General features: G+C 33.2%; 1 protein-coding gene across 1 annotated transcript in view; it reads left to right on the top strand.

Moving 5' to 3' along the window:
• insc (spindle orientation adaptor protein inscuteable) overlaps positions 1-8,884 on the top strand; it is a 29,771-nt gene extending 20,887 nt beyond the window's left edge. Inside the window, exons 2-4 of the mRNA XM_073992547.1 lie at positions 4,399-4,802; positions 4,871-6,862; positions 7,508-8,884. Coding sequence (XP_073848648.1) covers positions 4,443-4,802; positions 4,871-6,862; positions 7,508-8,041 — 2,886 coding nt within the window. The 5' untranslated portion in view covers positions 4,399-4,442 and the 3' untranslated portion in view covers positions 8,042-8,884. The remainder of the gene's footprint in view (positions 1-4,398; positions 4,803-4,870; positions 6,863-7,507) is intronic.
• Positions 8,885-17,670: the final 8,786 nt, after the last annotated feature.

Here is a 17,670-nt window from a genome sequence, read left to right as displayed (position 1 = left end):
CATACTGAGGCTACAAAAACCCTAATTGGAGTTTCGTGCTGTTAAATCGGGTTTGGATTTTATAGCCTCATCAAAACCGGGCTAAAACTACCCTTTTTCCAGTGATCGGGGCATTATCCCAGAAACTAATGAGAATTTTACTTCGCGGTCTTCAGCAATATTGTAGCCCTAAGGTAGAGGAATCTAGGTGTCAAACAGAAGAACTAAGAGAAACTGCAGCTAGCGCATCAAAATCAATAAAATATATCGAAGTTTACATAATTTCTGGAATTATGGTCAGTAACAGCTAAACTATTGCGAGTTGAATCAAGTAACCTTTCGCAAAATTTTTCCAAACAATGTGCTCAGCAATTCTTTAGAACTTTCTGAAACTCTAAAATACTTATTTTATGTTGATTAGGCTGCATTTCATATCATACCTTCTACAACACATATTTCAAACAGCGTTCACACAGGCTGTTTATTTTCATATTTGGAATTTCAATGCACTGTTCATATATTTACTAATTTTCCTCTGAAAACGTGCTAGAAATAGCGTGATAGAGGCATTTAATAAGAATGGAATGTTCTGAAGAGTTGTGAACTACATTCCAGCGGATATTTCTTTCAAAGAAAAGTTAGCGAAAAATGTAACAGTTTTGTAGATATGGTGCGAAATAAAGGAATTTTTATATAGTATATTATCCATTTTGAGGCAACAAATTCAGTTTTTCTGGATCCATTTTTCTCCAAAAATTTTCTTCATGCTCTTATCTACAAGTTTGCATCAGGAGTTTAAACAAGATTCGAATTTGTTTCAGAGATATTACCTTGATTTGCTCTAAAAAGTCAATATTTAGCCATGTTTAGATGAGGCCATAAAATCTTAACCCGATCTAACAGCACATAACCCAATAGGGTTTTTGTCGATTGGGTCTGTACTTTCATAAAATGCGCAGCAGAATTTGTTTGCACAAAATTACCTTGAAAATGTTGCACAGTGTTATTGTACATTTCTATTTGATATAAATAAAAAAATAAACAAAATATTAAAATATTTTTCAAAAAAAGTTTGGTAAAAATCGAAATAACTTGATTCTATTTCGAATCCTTAAAAAAATAGCTTATAAATTGTTAATTTTTCCGAAATTTTTAAAATCGTAATTTTTCATTTGTCTTTTGTTTCTATGAAAATCTAATTATTTTCAAAAATTTAAAAATTATAAATAAATAAAAAAAAATTATAAATAATATAAAATTATAAAATAATTAATAAAAATAAAAAATAAAATAAAAAAATTAGTTGAATTTAAGTTAAATTGTTTTGCCCGGATTTATTTCATAAAGAGTTTTATTTTTCTAAAATCATATTTTTTCTAAAGAAAGCTAAGAAAATGTAAATATCAAAAAAATTAAAATATTTTTCAAAAAAGTTTGGAAAAAAAATCGAAATGGAATGCAATTTCCATTTCCAATCCTTTTAAAAAATAGACCATAAATTTGAATTATCTAAATTCTTAAAATCTTATGTTTTCATTTGTCGTTTATTTCAATGAAAATATAATTATTTTCGAAAATTTAAAAATTATTTGAATTTAAGTAAATTAATTTTTTTTACCCAAAATTATTTTACAAAGGGCCATTATTACACGTCTTCTTTTACTATAGGATGGATTTGAAAACGCAAAATAAACCAATTTGGAGGAATTAAAAATATAATTTTTACAATGAAAGCTAATGCCAAGAAGGTCCTCCTTGAAATTTAATGATCACTTTTAAATTTATGTTAACCGGAACGCTAAAAATGCGTTCATAAAATACAAAAATAACAAAAGAAGACTTATACAGGGCAATCATGAATATAAATTCCGTGCGGAATTTGTTCCCATTCCCAAATTTTACAATTTTTTCTTCAATATTTATGTCCAAAAAGAGAATATTTTTGTTGATTCGGCGAGAATAATCCATAATTAAGCAATTCAAGTAGTTTTCAACGTTTTAAAATATTGACTTTAAACGAATTTTACTCTTAAAATTATCTTCCGTGCGGAAAATTCCGAGGGAAATATTCATGATTGCCCTGATAATAATGGGGGAAAGTGTTCTATTTTTCTAAAATCATATTTTTTGAGGAAAACTGACAAAATGTACATCTGCTCAAACAAATCAGTTTTGACATAAGTCGACTCATGTGTTTTCTCGAAAACCCAAGAGATTACGAATAAATTGCGGTATATTTTTTGTATGTCCATAGAGTTTAAATAAATTTAAATTTTCTGAAAAGCAGCACTAAAATGGGAAGAAAGATGAATGTTCTTTTAGTTACAGGTCATGTAACTAGGTACTGTGTTTTTGATAAATAAACAAAGTCTTATGCCAGACTATGAAAATTTTCATTAACATGAAAATGAGTTTATAGGTAATCTGAAATTATTCTTTGTGTTTAAATTCGTAACTCTCAAACCAACGCAAAGCAATGGAAATACCAAAATTTTCATATGATTTCATATACATATGTGCGTGGACGTCAATGAAAATTTAAAAGAGAATAACAAAAAATTTTCTAGTGAAAATTTTCATAGTCTGGCATAAGACAAAATTAAAAAACATTAAAAAAAAACAGAATATTTAATAGATGCCAGTGTAAATACAGTTAAACAATAATAATATTGCTTAGTCCCAATTTACATTAGGCGAGTTTACTTGCGGCAATTGTCATTTTGTAGGAGAGAGAGGTGAGGCATATGGTAACCCTTTGCCTCTCAGCACCCTCTCTCACCTTCAAACTGACAATTGCCGCAAGTAAACTCGCCTAATGTAAATTGGGACTAAGCAATATTATTATTGTTTAACTGTATTTACACTGGCATCTATTAAATAATATATGTTAAAAACAACTTATTTTATTTGCCATTATAATGTTTAATCTAAACGTGTTGTTAGTTTTGGTTTTATTTGCCTTAATGTTCAGTTTGTGGGTAACAGAGTAATTTTTTTTTGAGGGTTTCGATTCCTGTTTTTATAGAGATATCGATATGTCATTGATCATCGATGACTCTGTTATCGATATTTAGAAAAAAAGATTGCTTGCAGTGATGCCATACTTATGAACAATAGGACTGTTACAATTAACCCTTCGTTGGACACCGATATTGTTTGTCACATTCGTAACACATGAGTCTGGCCAGACCCATGTAATAAATATAAATTTTTTAGTAAACTTAATTAATATTTTCGTATAAAAAGTTGTAGAATATGTTTTAAGGATCCTAATCTTACATATATAATCGTTATTTGTCAAAACAACATACCGAAAAACACTAAATTTAATTAATTTTATCAAGTTAGTAAAAACGGACATATGCCTATGGAGTAAAAATTCGTACTTTTCTAGTCTCTATGCTCGAAAATCCTATTTATATATAATTTTAATGCACTATATTTTATTTTGGGGTATTACTCTGAATGAATAGGGTCTATTTTATAACTTTACAGCTTATTGCAGTGCAATAACGATAATATCAATAGGAAAATGAGGGCATATGTTCTAAGGATTTTCATCTAATTCATATGGAGAATCCTATATTTGAACCATTTCGCTCCACAAAAAGAGCATAAAGACTTTGTAATGGGTTTTATTTGTCCAGTTATGTGTAAAATTGTCTAAAATAAATGTGTAACCATATTTCCAATGGATTTTTTTAGGTTGTACACTGATTTCAAACCCATCTCCTACTTTTGTGACCTTTTTACGTGCAATTTTGAAGACATGGTAGGGTGAAATGCGACAAATTTCGTAAAATTGTATTCATTCTGTCAAATAATGTAGAAAAAGATCCAACTTTTAGAAAAATTTTGGAAATTTTTCAATAAAAAATAGGCGGGGTCTGGCCAGACTCATGTGTTACGAATGTGATATGTATGTCAAAAAATCCTTGTAGCTCCTTTTCTGGTGATCCTTTTGACTTCATGTTTCTTTCGTTGGAAAGCTAAGAAAATTTCATGAAGCTACCTGAAATCTCAGGTCCATAGCTTTATTTTAACCCAGTTTAAAATGTAAAATAAAATGAAAAAGGCCTGGCTAGACTCAGGTGTCCAACGGAGGGTTAAAACCATTTTAAATAAACGGCACACTTATTTCTAGGAAATATTATTTATTAGGATGGATGTAATAAACTCCTTGTATGTAATTCAATACACTGTCCTTACTAGAAAATATAAGAAAAATATTCTACATCTACACTCCTTTCAAATCAAATAAATAATACGACACCAGAATAACTCCATCCTCCTATACCATAAATGTTCTTACACACAAAATTGTATTCCTAGGAAATCACTTATCGTTCGTTATTTCTTTATATAATTAACATATTTCCATAGTTACTCATTTCTCCTCTTTTTTTCATTTGCTTACAGTGACGCGCTGCTTAGATTTCACACGAAACACACGCACACACACAATGGCATTCCAACGTAGTTACAGTAAAGTGTGGTGGGGATCAGACAATCAATATGCCACAATAAGTGGTGCTACCATGAATCCAGCCATACACCAAATGCTAACCAGCTCAAATAGTAGCAGCGGCAACTGCTTAACAAATGGCGGTTTATATTCTTACTACAGTCAAACAGCAGCACAACCACAACCACAAAAAGCCCCCCAATATCAACCATTCGGTGGCAGTACTTATCATTCCCTGGATTTGCATCAGTACAAAGCATATGGAAATTTATCACGCATTCAAGAAGTGGAAGATGAAAATAATATATCGAAATTATCTTGGGAGAAACATGACAGTCCTGGCAGTCTGAGATCACAGGTATGATGAAATTTATAGCCTTTTATGTTGTTTTACAAATTATAACAAAATCCCTCTTTTCTCCTTAGGATTCTGGTTTCTCAGATAATGAAGAATATCACAATACCCGCAGCTTAAGTGGTCGTTCCTCCAAGACCTCATCGCCCAGTAAATCACTAAGTAGTTCAAAAACAGACATGGGTTCACCATCTTCCACCCGGACAGTCGAGACACCACCCACAGTTGTAAGACGTCCAGGACGTACAGATTATTATACCTCATTGGTGAATGTGTCAAGACGTATTTCATTTCCAACTTCGCCATTGGCCAACAACAAACAGGAATTTGAAAATAATCACCGAGAAGAAGAAGACGACGAAGATGAACAGGGTCCATCTCTAATGGAAAAATTAGATAGCATGCAGTTAATGAATGAATCCCCTGTAGCTCACCCCCAAAATCTAAATGATTCCTTTAACAGCAGCCAAAGTAGCTGCGATGCCACCACCCCCATACGTGGCAACAATCCACGTATCAAGAAACGCCGTAAGGTGCAACGCAAGGCAACAGCTCCCCTAACACCCACCCAAAGACGTTGTCAAAACTATGAAGAGGAGGATCGTGAAAGTGATTTAGAAGAATCCCATAGAGTCATACCGGAATACAACAATGAAACTGTGTATTTGGGTGGAGCACCACCAACCTGTTCCACTCCTCCACCACCATACAACAATGAAACTGTGGTCTTGGGTGGCCCCTTAGATGATTCACAACACAGTCCCAACAATACCCTTAAATTTGATATGCATGGTGTATCACCACTGAGACTGCAAGATAGATTTAATGGACACACCAGCACTCCCAAAATACAAAAAGGTTTTCCAGCCGGTTGCACATTACCACCCATGATTGATTGTCACGAATATGACAATACTCTGCTGAATGGCCACAGTCCAGATGTTCAACATTGGCTTGATGATCTTCGCATGTCCTATGACCATGAAGTCATGTCTACCCTACAAACAAAATCCATTGCCCAAGAAGCCATTAAGAATCTACAAATCACAAGCAGCACCGTGGCTAAATTTATACGCCAGCTACAACAGAAGGCGCTTAGAATGCAAACTTGTTTTGAAAAAACCGAACGTTTGCTGAGTGAGGAAAATGTAACACCTCTGGAGGCTATTAATGGAGCGCTACATTTATTGGACAATATTAGCGAATTCACACACATACTAGAGCGAAGGGTTGTATTCTTTGCCGATTCCCGCATAGAACGCAGACGTTTTGAAGATTACCTGGATCAAATACGCATGGTCCACAAGGATACCCGTTACTCTTTGGAAAATCATCATTACATCAATCTTGAATCTTTGCTAGAAGATTTACAAGTTTTGAAACGTATTTTGTTGATGAGTGTGCGACAAGTTTATGAAAAATTAGTGAGGAATCTAATGCAAAGCATTGAAAATAGCCGTTGCGATTTGATGCTCAAGGCCAATTTAAACATGGTGGCCACCTTAATGAACATTGATTATGATGGCTTTGCTTCGCTCATTGATGCCTTTGTACAAACTGAAGCAGTGCGCACTTTATTGGTGGTCTGTTTGGATAACAAGCTGAGTTCGGTCAGAGCCCAGGCCCTGAGGACCTTGGCTACCATTTGTTGTGCTCCGGAACCTATATTCCAGTTAGGTCATTGCGGAGGCATAGAAGTGATCAGAGATATTTTACAAATTGAGGGAGACAACAACAAGAAATCCAAAGAACCAGAGGTGAAGCGTAGTGATTTGGAAAGAAGGGAGGCGGTATCGTTGTTGACACAAATTACAGCTGCTTGGCATGGTCCCGAACATCGTGTGGATGGCCTCAAAGATTGTGTGGAAACGGTGGTTGAAGGTCTAACACGTTTGCTGGTCTTTACGGAATGCCCCCAGACATTGCTGCTGTGTGCAGCTGCTTTGAATAATTTATCGCGTATGGAAATTACTTCCCACTATTCGATAATGTCTCATGAAACAATTTATAAGCTAGTTGAGACCATGGAGCGACGAGATGAAGGCATAACTGTGTTTCTTTATGTAAGTATTTCATACTACTATCGAAAGTTATATTCTATTCAAGAAAAAGTTTAAGTCCATCTTTGTATAGTTTTGATTTGTTGAAAAAAGTTGCTTTGAAACATTTTTCAAAAATTGCAATTTTATTGAAAGCATTATTTTTTATTCTCCATTTACATATGCATCGCTCGCATACATTCAAAGTCAGTAATATTTTCTCATGTCCGACATCCTTCGATAAATGCAAAGGCTAAAGTTAACCAACTCAATCGTGTTTGAAATTTCAAGGTTCACTCGATAGAGCAAGTATCTGTTACAAGCAAAAAAACAAAAGCTGAAAACTCATAAAATTTATTTCTACATTTGTAAAACAATATTTCTTCCATCTTTGGCACGTTCCTTACCAGTGTTTCACAGCTCCAAGCACGCTCGTCGAGCTTGTCGAGAAGATAGTTAAAATTGAATTTTTCTTCAACTTGTATGAAACATACGCCAACAGCAGCATAGTAGATATGAAGATGGACTTTCAACATTTTACACCCACACTCACAAAAAAACACCCTTAGCTTCATTCATCCAGTAGTCTATATGTTCTGCTTTTTATTGATATAGCCCCTTGTAATGGTTACTAACTTATTTTTCTTTATCTTCTTCTTCATCTTACAGGAACAAATCGTTGCCATGCTCTACAATATGTCATTGAATAAGAAATGCCACAGCCATTTGGCCAATGCTAATATCGTGAATTTCATCACGTACGCATACCAAACGGAATTCTATAAAATCTACAGCACACGTGGCGAAAGCGAAGCCCAACAACGTTGTATCAAAACAATTTTGCATACATTGACACGTCTGGCCCAGGATTCGGTGTTGGGCATGGAATTGCTCACACAACAGAATCATATGCCATCAGCTTTCTTCTTTAGCCTGACACCGAACACCACCACAAACAACGGCGCTGGGTCGGATAGTCAGCGTACACCTGAATTCTATCAGCAGCAACAAATGCTACCGTTGGATATCAGTGCCAGCAGGGATATTTCATTTCTAGCCCGTCAAATATCACAACACGAGCAGCAGCGGCATCATCATCAATATCAAGGGTTCAAGGAAAACAATGAACTTAGCATGGAAGCTAAGGAAAAAGGAGACAATACTTTAAAAATGCAACTACAGCGCCAAGAAAGTTATGTGTAAATACCTGCAAGTAGGTGTGTAAAAAAGGAAGCCGAAAGTAAAGGCCCATACCTTAGTTTATGAACAAAGTGCAGTTCTGCTTCATCTTCTAAGTCAAGTGCTTCTCCTAAGCAACCAACCAACAATAGAAGAATGCCTAAGATTTTGTTTGGTAAACATAACACGCCGCCACAAAGGGCAACGACAACGAACGACAGTGTACCCAGCAGCCGGGTAGAGATGTCACGTGTGCAGGACAGCCACGTTTAAGCTGTTCTCAGTTAAACGTGCACAAAAAAGTCATACAGGAACATTAAAATATAGGCGATGTACATTTTATTGTTTCTAGCCGACAGCCAACCAGGCTGGAGGCCAACAAAAAACAATAAAGCACCTTCTGCATGCGCTTAAAGTTCAATTACATCTAAAATGGAAAAAGTTTATTACAAAGTCTCTCTAGATTTACGTATAAGTAATCATTAAAGAAATAAATAATGCTTAAAGCCAGGTTACATATGAAAATGTATCAAAAGGAATTTATCAATTTATTGCTCTACAATAAATTGGATTAAGTTCCATATCAAATAATGCATAAATTAAGAAAAAAACAAACAAATAATTTTTGAAAAAAATTATAAATGTTAATTTAGGGAAAACAAATTGTAGTCATGCTGTGCCAAAAAAATGTTTAGGGTAGTGATTTAAGATAGTTACCAAAAATCCTTAGAAATGTTCTATGTCTTGTAAATAACCAAAAAATGTATTGTAGGGAAATATATAAAACCAAATATTGTGTTAAACAGATGTATAAAGCGTAAATATAAGGAAATATTGATTAATAAAATACACACTGTAAAGAAAAAATTGCATTATGAGTTTTACTTACATTAATTATTTATGTACATATATGTTGGGATGAAAATACCGAGAGGGTTGTATTATTGATTTTTAACTTACATTTTTGTCACTAATGCTTAGTTCAACGGAATCGGGATAAAACGTTTGAGCATTTTCCGTTTGCACTTTAATGTTTTATATCGAACACTTACAGTGTAAATAAAATTCTTCAAACATAAGTATGTACATTCCCGTGGCAGACTATAAGATAATGATTATGTGGGGTTCACCTTCCCATATCTTTTTACTTTTTCTGCCATTTGTTGTGTTATTTAGTTGTTGTGTTTATTACGCCTATAATATAAGATCAAGTTTAAAAATCCCTCGTCCTTTGGGGAAATTTTGTATTAAGTTTTTTTCTTTCGCGGTGTAATTGTATTGTTGGGTTTTGTCCGTTTTTACAGTGTTTTATTCAACACATTACTTTTTATTAAATTTGTAATGGTTTTGAGGACTCATACTTTGTGTTTCCCATGGGAATATTTAGAATAGGTCTGTATATAATTTCCTTTGGACCATTCATGTAGTTAATTTTCGATTTTTGATTTACCAACGTTCCTTCGTCACTCTTTCCCACCCTGAACGTTGTTGGCCGACCACCCTATTACGTAGGGAACATGACGAGTGAGCATGTCAAAGGAAAAAGGGGCACAGAAAAGAAGGAAATCAACGAAAGGAAACAGAAATATATGTATGTATGTCATATTGATTATGATAAAACGTTTAATTATTTATTATTTTGTATTCAATTGGCTTTCTAACAAATTGTCCATTGCCGATGTACATTTATCTTAACACATCCGTTATACCAAGGAGGCGAACGATGAAGATGTCTTTTACTTATTGATGTTCTTTTACACGTTCGATTATGTCAACAAACCGAAGAAAACACGAATTTTTATTGATTTATTATTTTTTTGTTACGTTTACAGCTTTCTTTATGTTTACAGTTTGAATTTGTTTTATTGTTGACATTTTACAGATTTCGTAACGAACAAATTTTTCTAAACGGCGAAATAATCCAAAGATCATTTCTCAAAGTCAGAGTTGCCAACCTGTGAATGTTTAAGTTTTAACGACACGAGAAAGCTTTGGAGAAATACAATGCCACTCTCTAATGAAATGATAACACAAAAAAGGCGCACAGGAAAAGGCAATGAATAGCAAAGAATTAGTATTATTATAGTATTTTGTATGTTGTTGACATTTCATTACAAAATGTACTTTTGTATGTTTTTATACCCTATACCACAATGTGGAAAAGGGTATTATAAGTTTGTTTTGGTAAAAATTCATGTAACACCGCGAAATATTCGTCGGAGACCCCCAATGTGGTATACCAATCTTCATATCTCGACGAGATAAAGCGATTTTGAGATGTGTGTCCGTCCGTCCGTCCGTCTGTCCATTATAAATTGTAAACACGCTCCAGGCCGCAATTATGGACCGATCGTCACGAAATTTTGTGTGGAGGTCGGGTTCAGATCAGAATAGATCCCTATTCTTATTGGTGATGATCGTGAAATATTTAGTGGGTGAAATGGACCAAAAACATAATATTTATCCAATTTTCTAGCGGCTCTGTAGGTCTCCATAATAGTCCGATCAACGCGTAATTTTAAATAAAGTAAGAGTATATCCCAAAGGAGAAGCTTGCAATTTGAGATGGCGATCGGATAATATTTAGAGGGTTAAATGGACCAAAACTTTTGTGTGAAAATTGTGCAAATTTTTAATATACAGCTTATATCTTAATTCCTGGAAGTGACATTCTGGTCAAGTGAGATATACTTGAAAGTGGAACGCTTGTCCTTTCAATTGATGCCAATTATGCTGGTGTGCATGATCAGATAACAGAGTTACAGCCTAATATATTCCGTTATTTGTTTGTAGTGTAATTATAAACTCGCTAGAAGTTGCAATTATACATCAATAGTCACGAAATTTTGCACCGGGTAAGAGTATAGGTCGAAAAAGATGCCTACAATTTTGAATGATGATCTGATATTCTTTAGCGGGTGAAATGGACCATTACTTTTGTATGAAAAATATAAAAATTTTATTTTTGGTCGATATTTTAATTCCTTGAGGACATATATATTTCGCAAAGTAGCCTACATATGAAAAAAACTACTGACCTTTCCTCTGATGTAAATTGCAATAAATTGTTTGCTAGATAACGGGCCTACTGCCTAATATATAATGGGTTCTGTGTAGAGAACCACAATTTTATCCCATGCTACATATTGTCTCTCCAAAAGTTTATGTAACACCACGAAATATTCGTCCTAGACCCCTTATTTGGTATGCCAAAATTCATATCTCGACGAGATAAAGCGATTTAGTGATGTGTGTCCGTCCATTAAAATTGTAAACAAGCTTAAGGACGCAATTATGGAACGATTGTAACGAATTTTGTAAGGAGGTTGGGTTCGGGCCAGAATAGAAATGATTAGTTTTTGCTGATGATCGTGAAATGTTCAGGGAATGAAATGGACCAAAAACAACATTTTAACCAATTTTGTAGCGGCTCTGTAGGTCAAAATAATAACCCGCAAAATTTTAAACAAAGTTTGAGTTTATGATGAAGAAGCGTACAAACCAACGTGAAGATCAGATAATATTTAGCGGGTTAAATGGACTGAAACTTTTGTGCGAAATTGGTAAAAATTTCAATAAAGTAGCGGTTAAACAACGGACGTAGTAGTACTACATAAGTGGGTTTCATTACATTTTAGTTTGTGTGAACTAAATTTTCCTTTCCTGCTACAAAAATGTCTTTGTCATGCTAGATAACTTTTTGGTTTTGGTCATAAGTATTATACATTACATCTCTGATATTTGATAATTAAATTTTCACAATCATTGAAAAGAAGTTCCGTGGAGAGCGATTGTCCAGGGATGGTGGTATAGGGTATCCCATGGTCGGCTCCGTCCGACTATAGTCTTTTCTTACTTGTTTTTTCTCTAGATTTGCTTAAGCCCACGACCCGACAAGCACCCGTAGTAAAATCGCGACACAATTAAAATTTGCTCACTATCAATGTTGCCATATCAGTTAAAACTAGTTGTTTAACGGCGTTAGTGATGGTATTGGAATTGTACTGATTCCAATTAGAATGGAAATGGGCAATATTATAGTACGTTTAGGTTTTAGAAATCTACTCGAACACAAATGTCAATTCCATAGTGTATACGTCAAATCATATCCACTGAATTTATGAGGAGGATTTATTTGACGTATACTTAATAAACCCACTGGGTTTCAAATGTCAATTCCATAGTGCAAAGGTCAAATAAATCCTCATAAATATAGTTAACCTGGCAAAAGGTTCTCTGAATGTTGTACAGGTACTTTTTGCAAACACGAACGATTTTAAATATTTGTATTTGTTGTTTAATATACCGTTCTTATAGCATATCTTTAATTCTATTTTTGTTATCCTTTGCCATTTAAAATTAGTGTTACATTATGTAAAAATATGGCAATATCAAGTCAAAAAAGTATACTTCGAGCTTATGCTAAGTTTACATTTACGAAATCCACTCGATTTCAACTGTCAATTCCATAGCTCAAACGTCAAATGAAATCTCATCTGGATTTCATTTGACGTTTAATCTATGGATTTGACAGTTGAAATCGAGTGGATTTCGTAAATGTAAACCAAGCTTTACTAAAATTTGATTGATAGTCTGTTTCAATATGTCGAACGAAAATAGCTCTGTTCCTTTATGTGCAAGAATCTTCAAGTTTTACCACTTTTTACTCGAAAAGCGTTCCTTTACTTCAGACACCATACAATTCATATGGTAGCAGTTTACAAGTTTTACTACTTTTGCCGGTTTTAGCATTTTCAAAAGTAAAGGAACAGGCCAAATGAAAACGAAAGAAAAATAACTAGTGTATGATTTTGAAATTTTGTACTTGTTTTAAAGCACACACAATGTCAATATTGCCATGAAAACCAAGGTTTAGGTGTTTTTCGTTCGAAATCATTTTCTTTTGATATAGTGAAACAGGCCCTGATTGATTTGAATTTGCTGTCAATTTTTTCTTAGTATTGATTGGTGTAGCATAATCTGGGCTGCACTTCAAATTTTGAATGGAACACCGAGTTCTTTTTATGTTATCTGACAAGCTTGAAAGAATAAAAAAGTGGATATCTGCCCGATGCAGACCAACATTTAACTGTAGAAAGTTTATAATGATCTGCTATATTCATACATAGATGTAAATTGTTAAAACAAAAAGCAAAAAATAAAAATAAACTTAATTTATTTCTAGGATTTCGTAAAACAAATCATATAATGTGCTAATCTAAAAATGCTTTAATTCGTAAGTGAAATGTTTTGAATTTCAAATGAAATAATAAAATTACAACTGAAATTGAGTACAATTAAAAATACTATCTAAAGTTGCATACATTTTTTGATGGAGTAGGGATATGCTAAGTTTACATTTTCGAAATCCACTCGATTTCATCTGTCAATTCCATAGCTCTAACGTCAAATGAAATCTCATCTGAAATCCATTGGATTTCATTTGACGTTTTACCTATGGATTTGACAGATGAAATCGAGTGGATTTCGTAAATGTAAACATAGCATTAGAGTCAGGCATGCTGTGGATACAAAATAGACTCTCTCGGGTTTAACATATTTTTTTATTCTATAATTGTGCCACACTGTAATATGAAGTTAAAATCGGGCATTATGCTAAATGTATATTATTGTAATAGTCATATTATGTATTTTTGTATCTAAATTCAATTTACCCACTTCAATTGAATGCTAGGATGTGTTCTTTTTTTTGTCAATTTTAGCACCTTTTTTATACTTGCTATGATCGAATCTATACTAAAAATGTTGTTATACTGATATCCCGAAAATTCTATGGATCGATTGTTTGTTAAATATATCAAAATTTACACTCTGCAGACCAATATACCCTAGATCCCAATTCTCAGGACTCATTTACTGAGTAGAGTGCAGAGTTTAAAGAAATTTTATGTTGCATTTTTAATACTATTTTAGTCAAAAAGGGTACCGTTTTAGCTTAAAATTTTTAGTTACCGTTCCTAGATGCAGATAGCAACTCATATAATTGTTTTGTATCACAAAAAATTTAGTTTCGAACATGACTTTGGAGGCAAAAAAGTAACAAAATTAAAATAATCGTGAACATAGGTTAAGTAAATTTATATTATTAAATGTATATTATTTTAAGTCAATTATTTACATAAAATCTGTAAATTATTTACATAAAATTTGTAAATTATTTACATAAAACTTGTAAATAAATTTAAAATACTATTTTGTGTACAATTTCATCGTTAAAGTTCTTTTTCGTGCATTAACTTTCCCTCTGCACTATTATTTTAAAAACCTCGATGCATTTAATTTTTTTCCACCGTATTAATTAGCGTATATATGGTAAACGAGCCCACGTAATATTTTCCATATCCAATTAGAATAGCCGTACAATTCTAAGACCATCACTGTTAAGCAAATATTTGGAACTGATATGGCAACTCTGATAGTATAAAAATTTTATTGTGGTCGCGAATTTACTACGAATGCGTGTCGTTTAGACTTATACATCCACTCGATTTGAAATGTCAATTCCATAGTATATACGTCAAATAAATCGTAGTCCTAAATCCACTGGATTTTATTTGACGTATATTGAATGGCATTGACAGTTTAAATCGTAGTATAATTTCATAGTCTAAAAGGCGTTTAAGCAAAACTTTTGTACAAAACCTAACAAAACTTCATAATTAGTTGAAAATTAAACACAAAATATAAGCAAATGTGGTGCATGATGTGTATTCCCGTGGAAAAATGGCATTAAAAGTTCTAACAAATCGATTAAACGACTCACAAACAAGCCCTTGCGTATTTCCTGCCGTCCGTAATAAAAATCGCCTGATTATTCTCATTGTGTCTCTTCCTGTGCGCTTTTTTGTGTTGTCATTTCTTTGGAGAGTGGCATTGTATTTCTCAAAAGGTCTCTCGCAGGGATGCCAACTGTTCCGAGGCAAAAATCGCTAGGTCTGTAGCGATTTTTACCTTAAAACAGTTGACATTCCAGCTTAAACAGTGGATTTTGTACGTCAAAAATCACCACAAATAGCGGAAAAACCACCAACTTGGCACCCCTGGTCTCTCTTAACAACAATGGCCTGTTCCTTTACTTTTGAAAATGGTAAAACCGGTAAAAGTTGTAAACTGCTCTGAAGTAAAGGAACGCTTTTCGTGTAAAAAGTGGTAACACTTGAATTATACTGTCGTTATAATTCAAACATCCACTGGTTGGGAACTCTGATGTTGAAAAAAAAAACAAAAATTTTTCTTTTCCTGTCCGCCTTTTTGTATTGACATATCATTTGTTTGGGAAGTGGTATGTATTTTATTTCTCCAAAAAATTCTCGTATCAGATTGGCAACACGGATATTGTGAAATCTTTAGATTATTTCACAAATTAACTGCGAGTCGGCTAAAAACGTTTACAAAAAAGTGTTAATTAAATGTCACTAAACCGGTACGAAATCTGAAGTGTGTGACAAATAAAGCTGGGTACACATTGTCAGTTTTGAATGACAGCTTTGTTGTTGCCTGCTAGTGTGGCCGTTCATTTTTGTCAGTCATCATGCAACCACAAAATGTTTTGTGGTTGCTGGACGGTTTGACAGTTATCGATAATTGCGAAATATCGACATTCAAAACTGACAATGTGTACCCAGCTTAAAACAAATTCAAATTGTCAACATAATGAAAGTTGTGAACTAAGCGTTATTAAAAAAAAAAAAAACAAAATAATAAACAAATTCGTGTTTTCTTCTGTTTTTTGATATAACCGCACGTGTACGCACGTGTAGCATTTAACCGAAATTTTATTCATCGTTCGCTTCCTTCATGTCCTGTCCTTCCTATTCATGAGCACATTCTACTAAAAGGTGAGAAAAATTAGGAAAATAATGGCAAGATCTTCTACAACAATCAAGTTCATTAAAATACGTGTATGTAAAGAAATGTTTGCAGTTAAAACAAACAAAACGTGCCTCTTCTTCTTTCTGCGCCTTTATGCAATGAGATATGACTTCCTATGAAAACAGTGTTAGAAAGTGATCTGAACAACATTAAAAAGTGATAACAACCGGAAATAAGTAATGTATTAAAATTATGCATAAAAACAATAAAAATAAATTATTGGTAATTTTCAAATACATAAAAAACAAATACAAATCAGACCTGTGAAAAATTTATTTCTGGTATAACACCAAAACAACAACCACTCTACATAGCAATATAATATCGAAACAAAAAGTCAATAATCATTTGGTAAGTTTTTATATTTTGTATTATATTTTTTTAATTCTCTTTTTTCTATAAATGGGCGTATATAGATGGAGGTTGTGCAAAGAGTGACTGACTGTCTGGATATTGCAGGAGTATGAAAATTAACTGAAATCACTCTAGTGTGGACCGAAATAGCAGCACTTACAATAGGTGTGTTGGAAATTTGTTTAACAAATTTGTAAATTTACAACCTAGAAAATGATTCAAAGAAATTTCAATTATTTTCATTCGAGAATAATAAACAAGTTAGGTTTCATTTCCTTATAAAAATGCAAAATTCTACTTGAGGATGCTCTCCCTCACTCTTTAATGTAGTGCCAATCGTCGTTCTTATTTGTGGAAAATATTTTTTTGCCCAAAGGTAAAAATAATAACATTTAGTTTTTGTACCTCCAGTTGTTTGTGTCACAAAAAGTAAATGTAAATTTTATTTTCTCATTAATCATATGCATGGAGTATTTAATTTGAATTTTTCAATTTCGAGGGGGAAAAAAAGGACGAAAGAAAAACACAAAACAACATCAGAATGCCAGCACACGGTACACACAATGAAAATTACATTTTCATTACTACGGACAATGAATGGTTGGTGTTGTATGTGGTAAAGCAAAACGCCACTAAAAAAGGACATTCTTGAAATTTTTGACATTATTTTTAGCATGACCACCTGTGGTCGACAAACGCCCGAGCTGTATATTCCACAAATACCTGAACAAAAAACTTTTCTCATCAGGCTTGAAAATATGTTCAACATACGGAAGTATTTCGTTGTGTTTTTTGTGGTCGCAATGTGGGAGTTTTGAGCAAAGTTTGAATATTTTTTTTTTGGTTTGCATTGTCACAACTTAAGGTTTTATTTTAGTTTTGCACAGCCTAAAGGTATGCTTCATTATAAAGAAGCACCGTTATTTGAGTTGTTTTTTCGACATTCCTGTGCTGCTAGTTATTTTTCTTTGGTTCCATTTCGTTTGGTGGTGCTGAGAGAATTTTTGAAAAAGGATGCAATAATTTGTGTAACTTTAATTTTCCAGTTTTTTGTCATTAAAATATTTAAAACAAAGGATAATATAATTTGTTAAGACAAATCGTCGGACAAACTCTTTGTCAACACGTTTCATTGTTCGCTGTTTATGTCGCTTTGAACTGTCACACATTGTAACGCAGTGATGCTACTTTTGTGTTTTTGGGGTTTTAACACGCTAGTCTAGTTTAGACATAAATGGACTGTTCCCGTACTTTATAAAGTGGTAAAAGTCGTAAACGATTTTCACATAAATTTTGTGCAAATGTGTAAAAGTGGTAAAAATTTTAAAAACTTTTTAGTTCTGTAACAGAGCTAAAAATACGACTGATCACGATGTGGAGTGTGTTTCAATAATTTCAGCCTAGAT

This window comes from Musca autumnalis, unplaced genomic scaffold, assembly GCF_047663935.1.
Source record: "Musca autumnalis isolate F117 unplaced genomic scaffold, ASM4766393v1 scaffold_5, whole genome shotgun sequence".
NCBI lineage: Eukaryota > Metazoa > Arthropoda > Insecta > Diptera > Muscidae > Musca > Musca autumnalis.
This window is presented reverse-complemented; position numbering and strand designations above follow the sequence as displayed.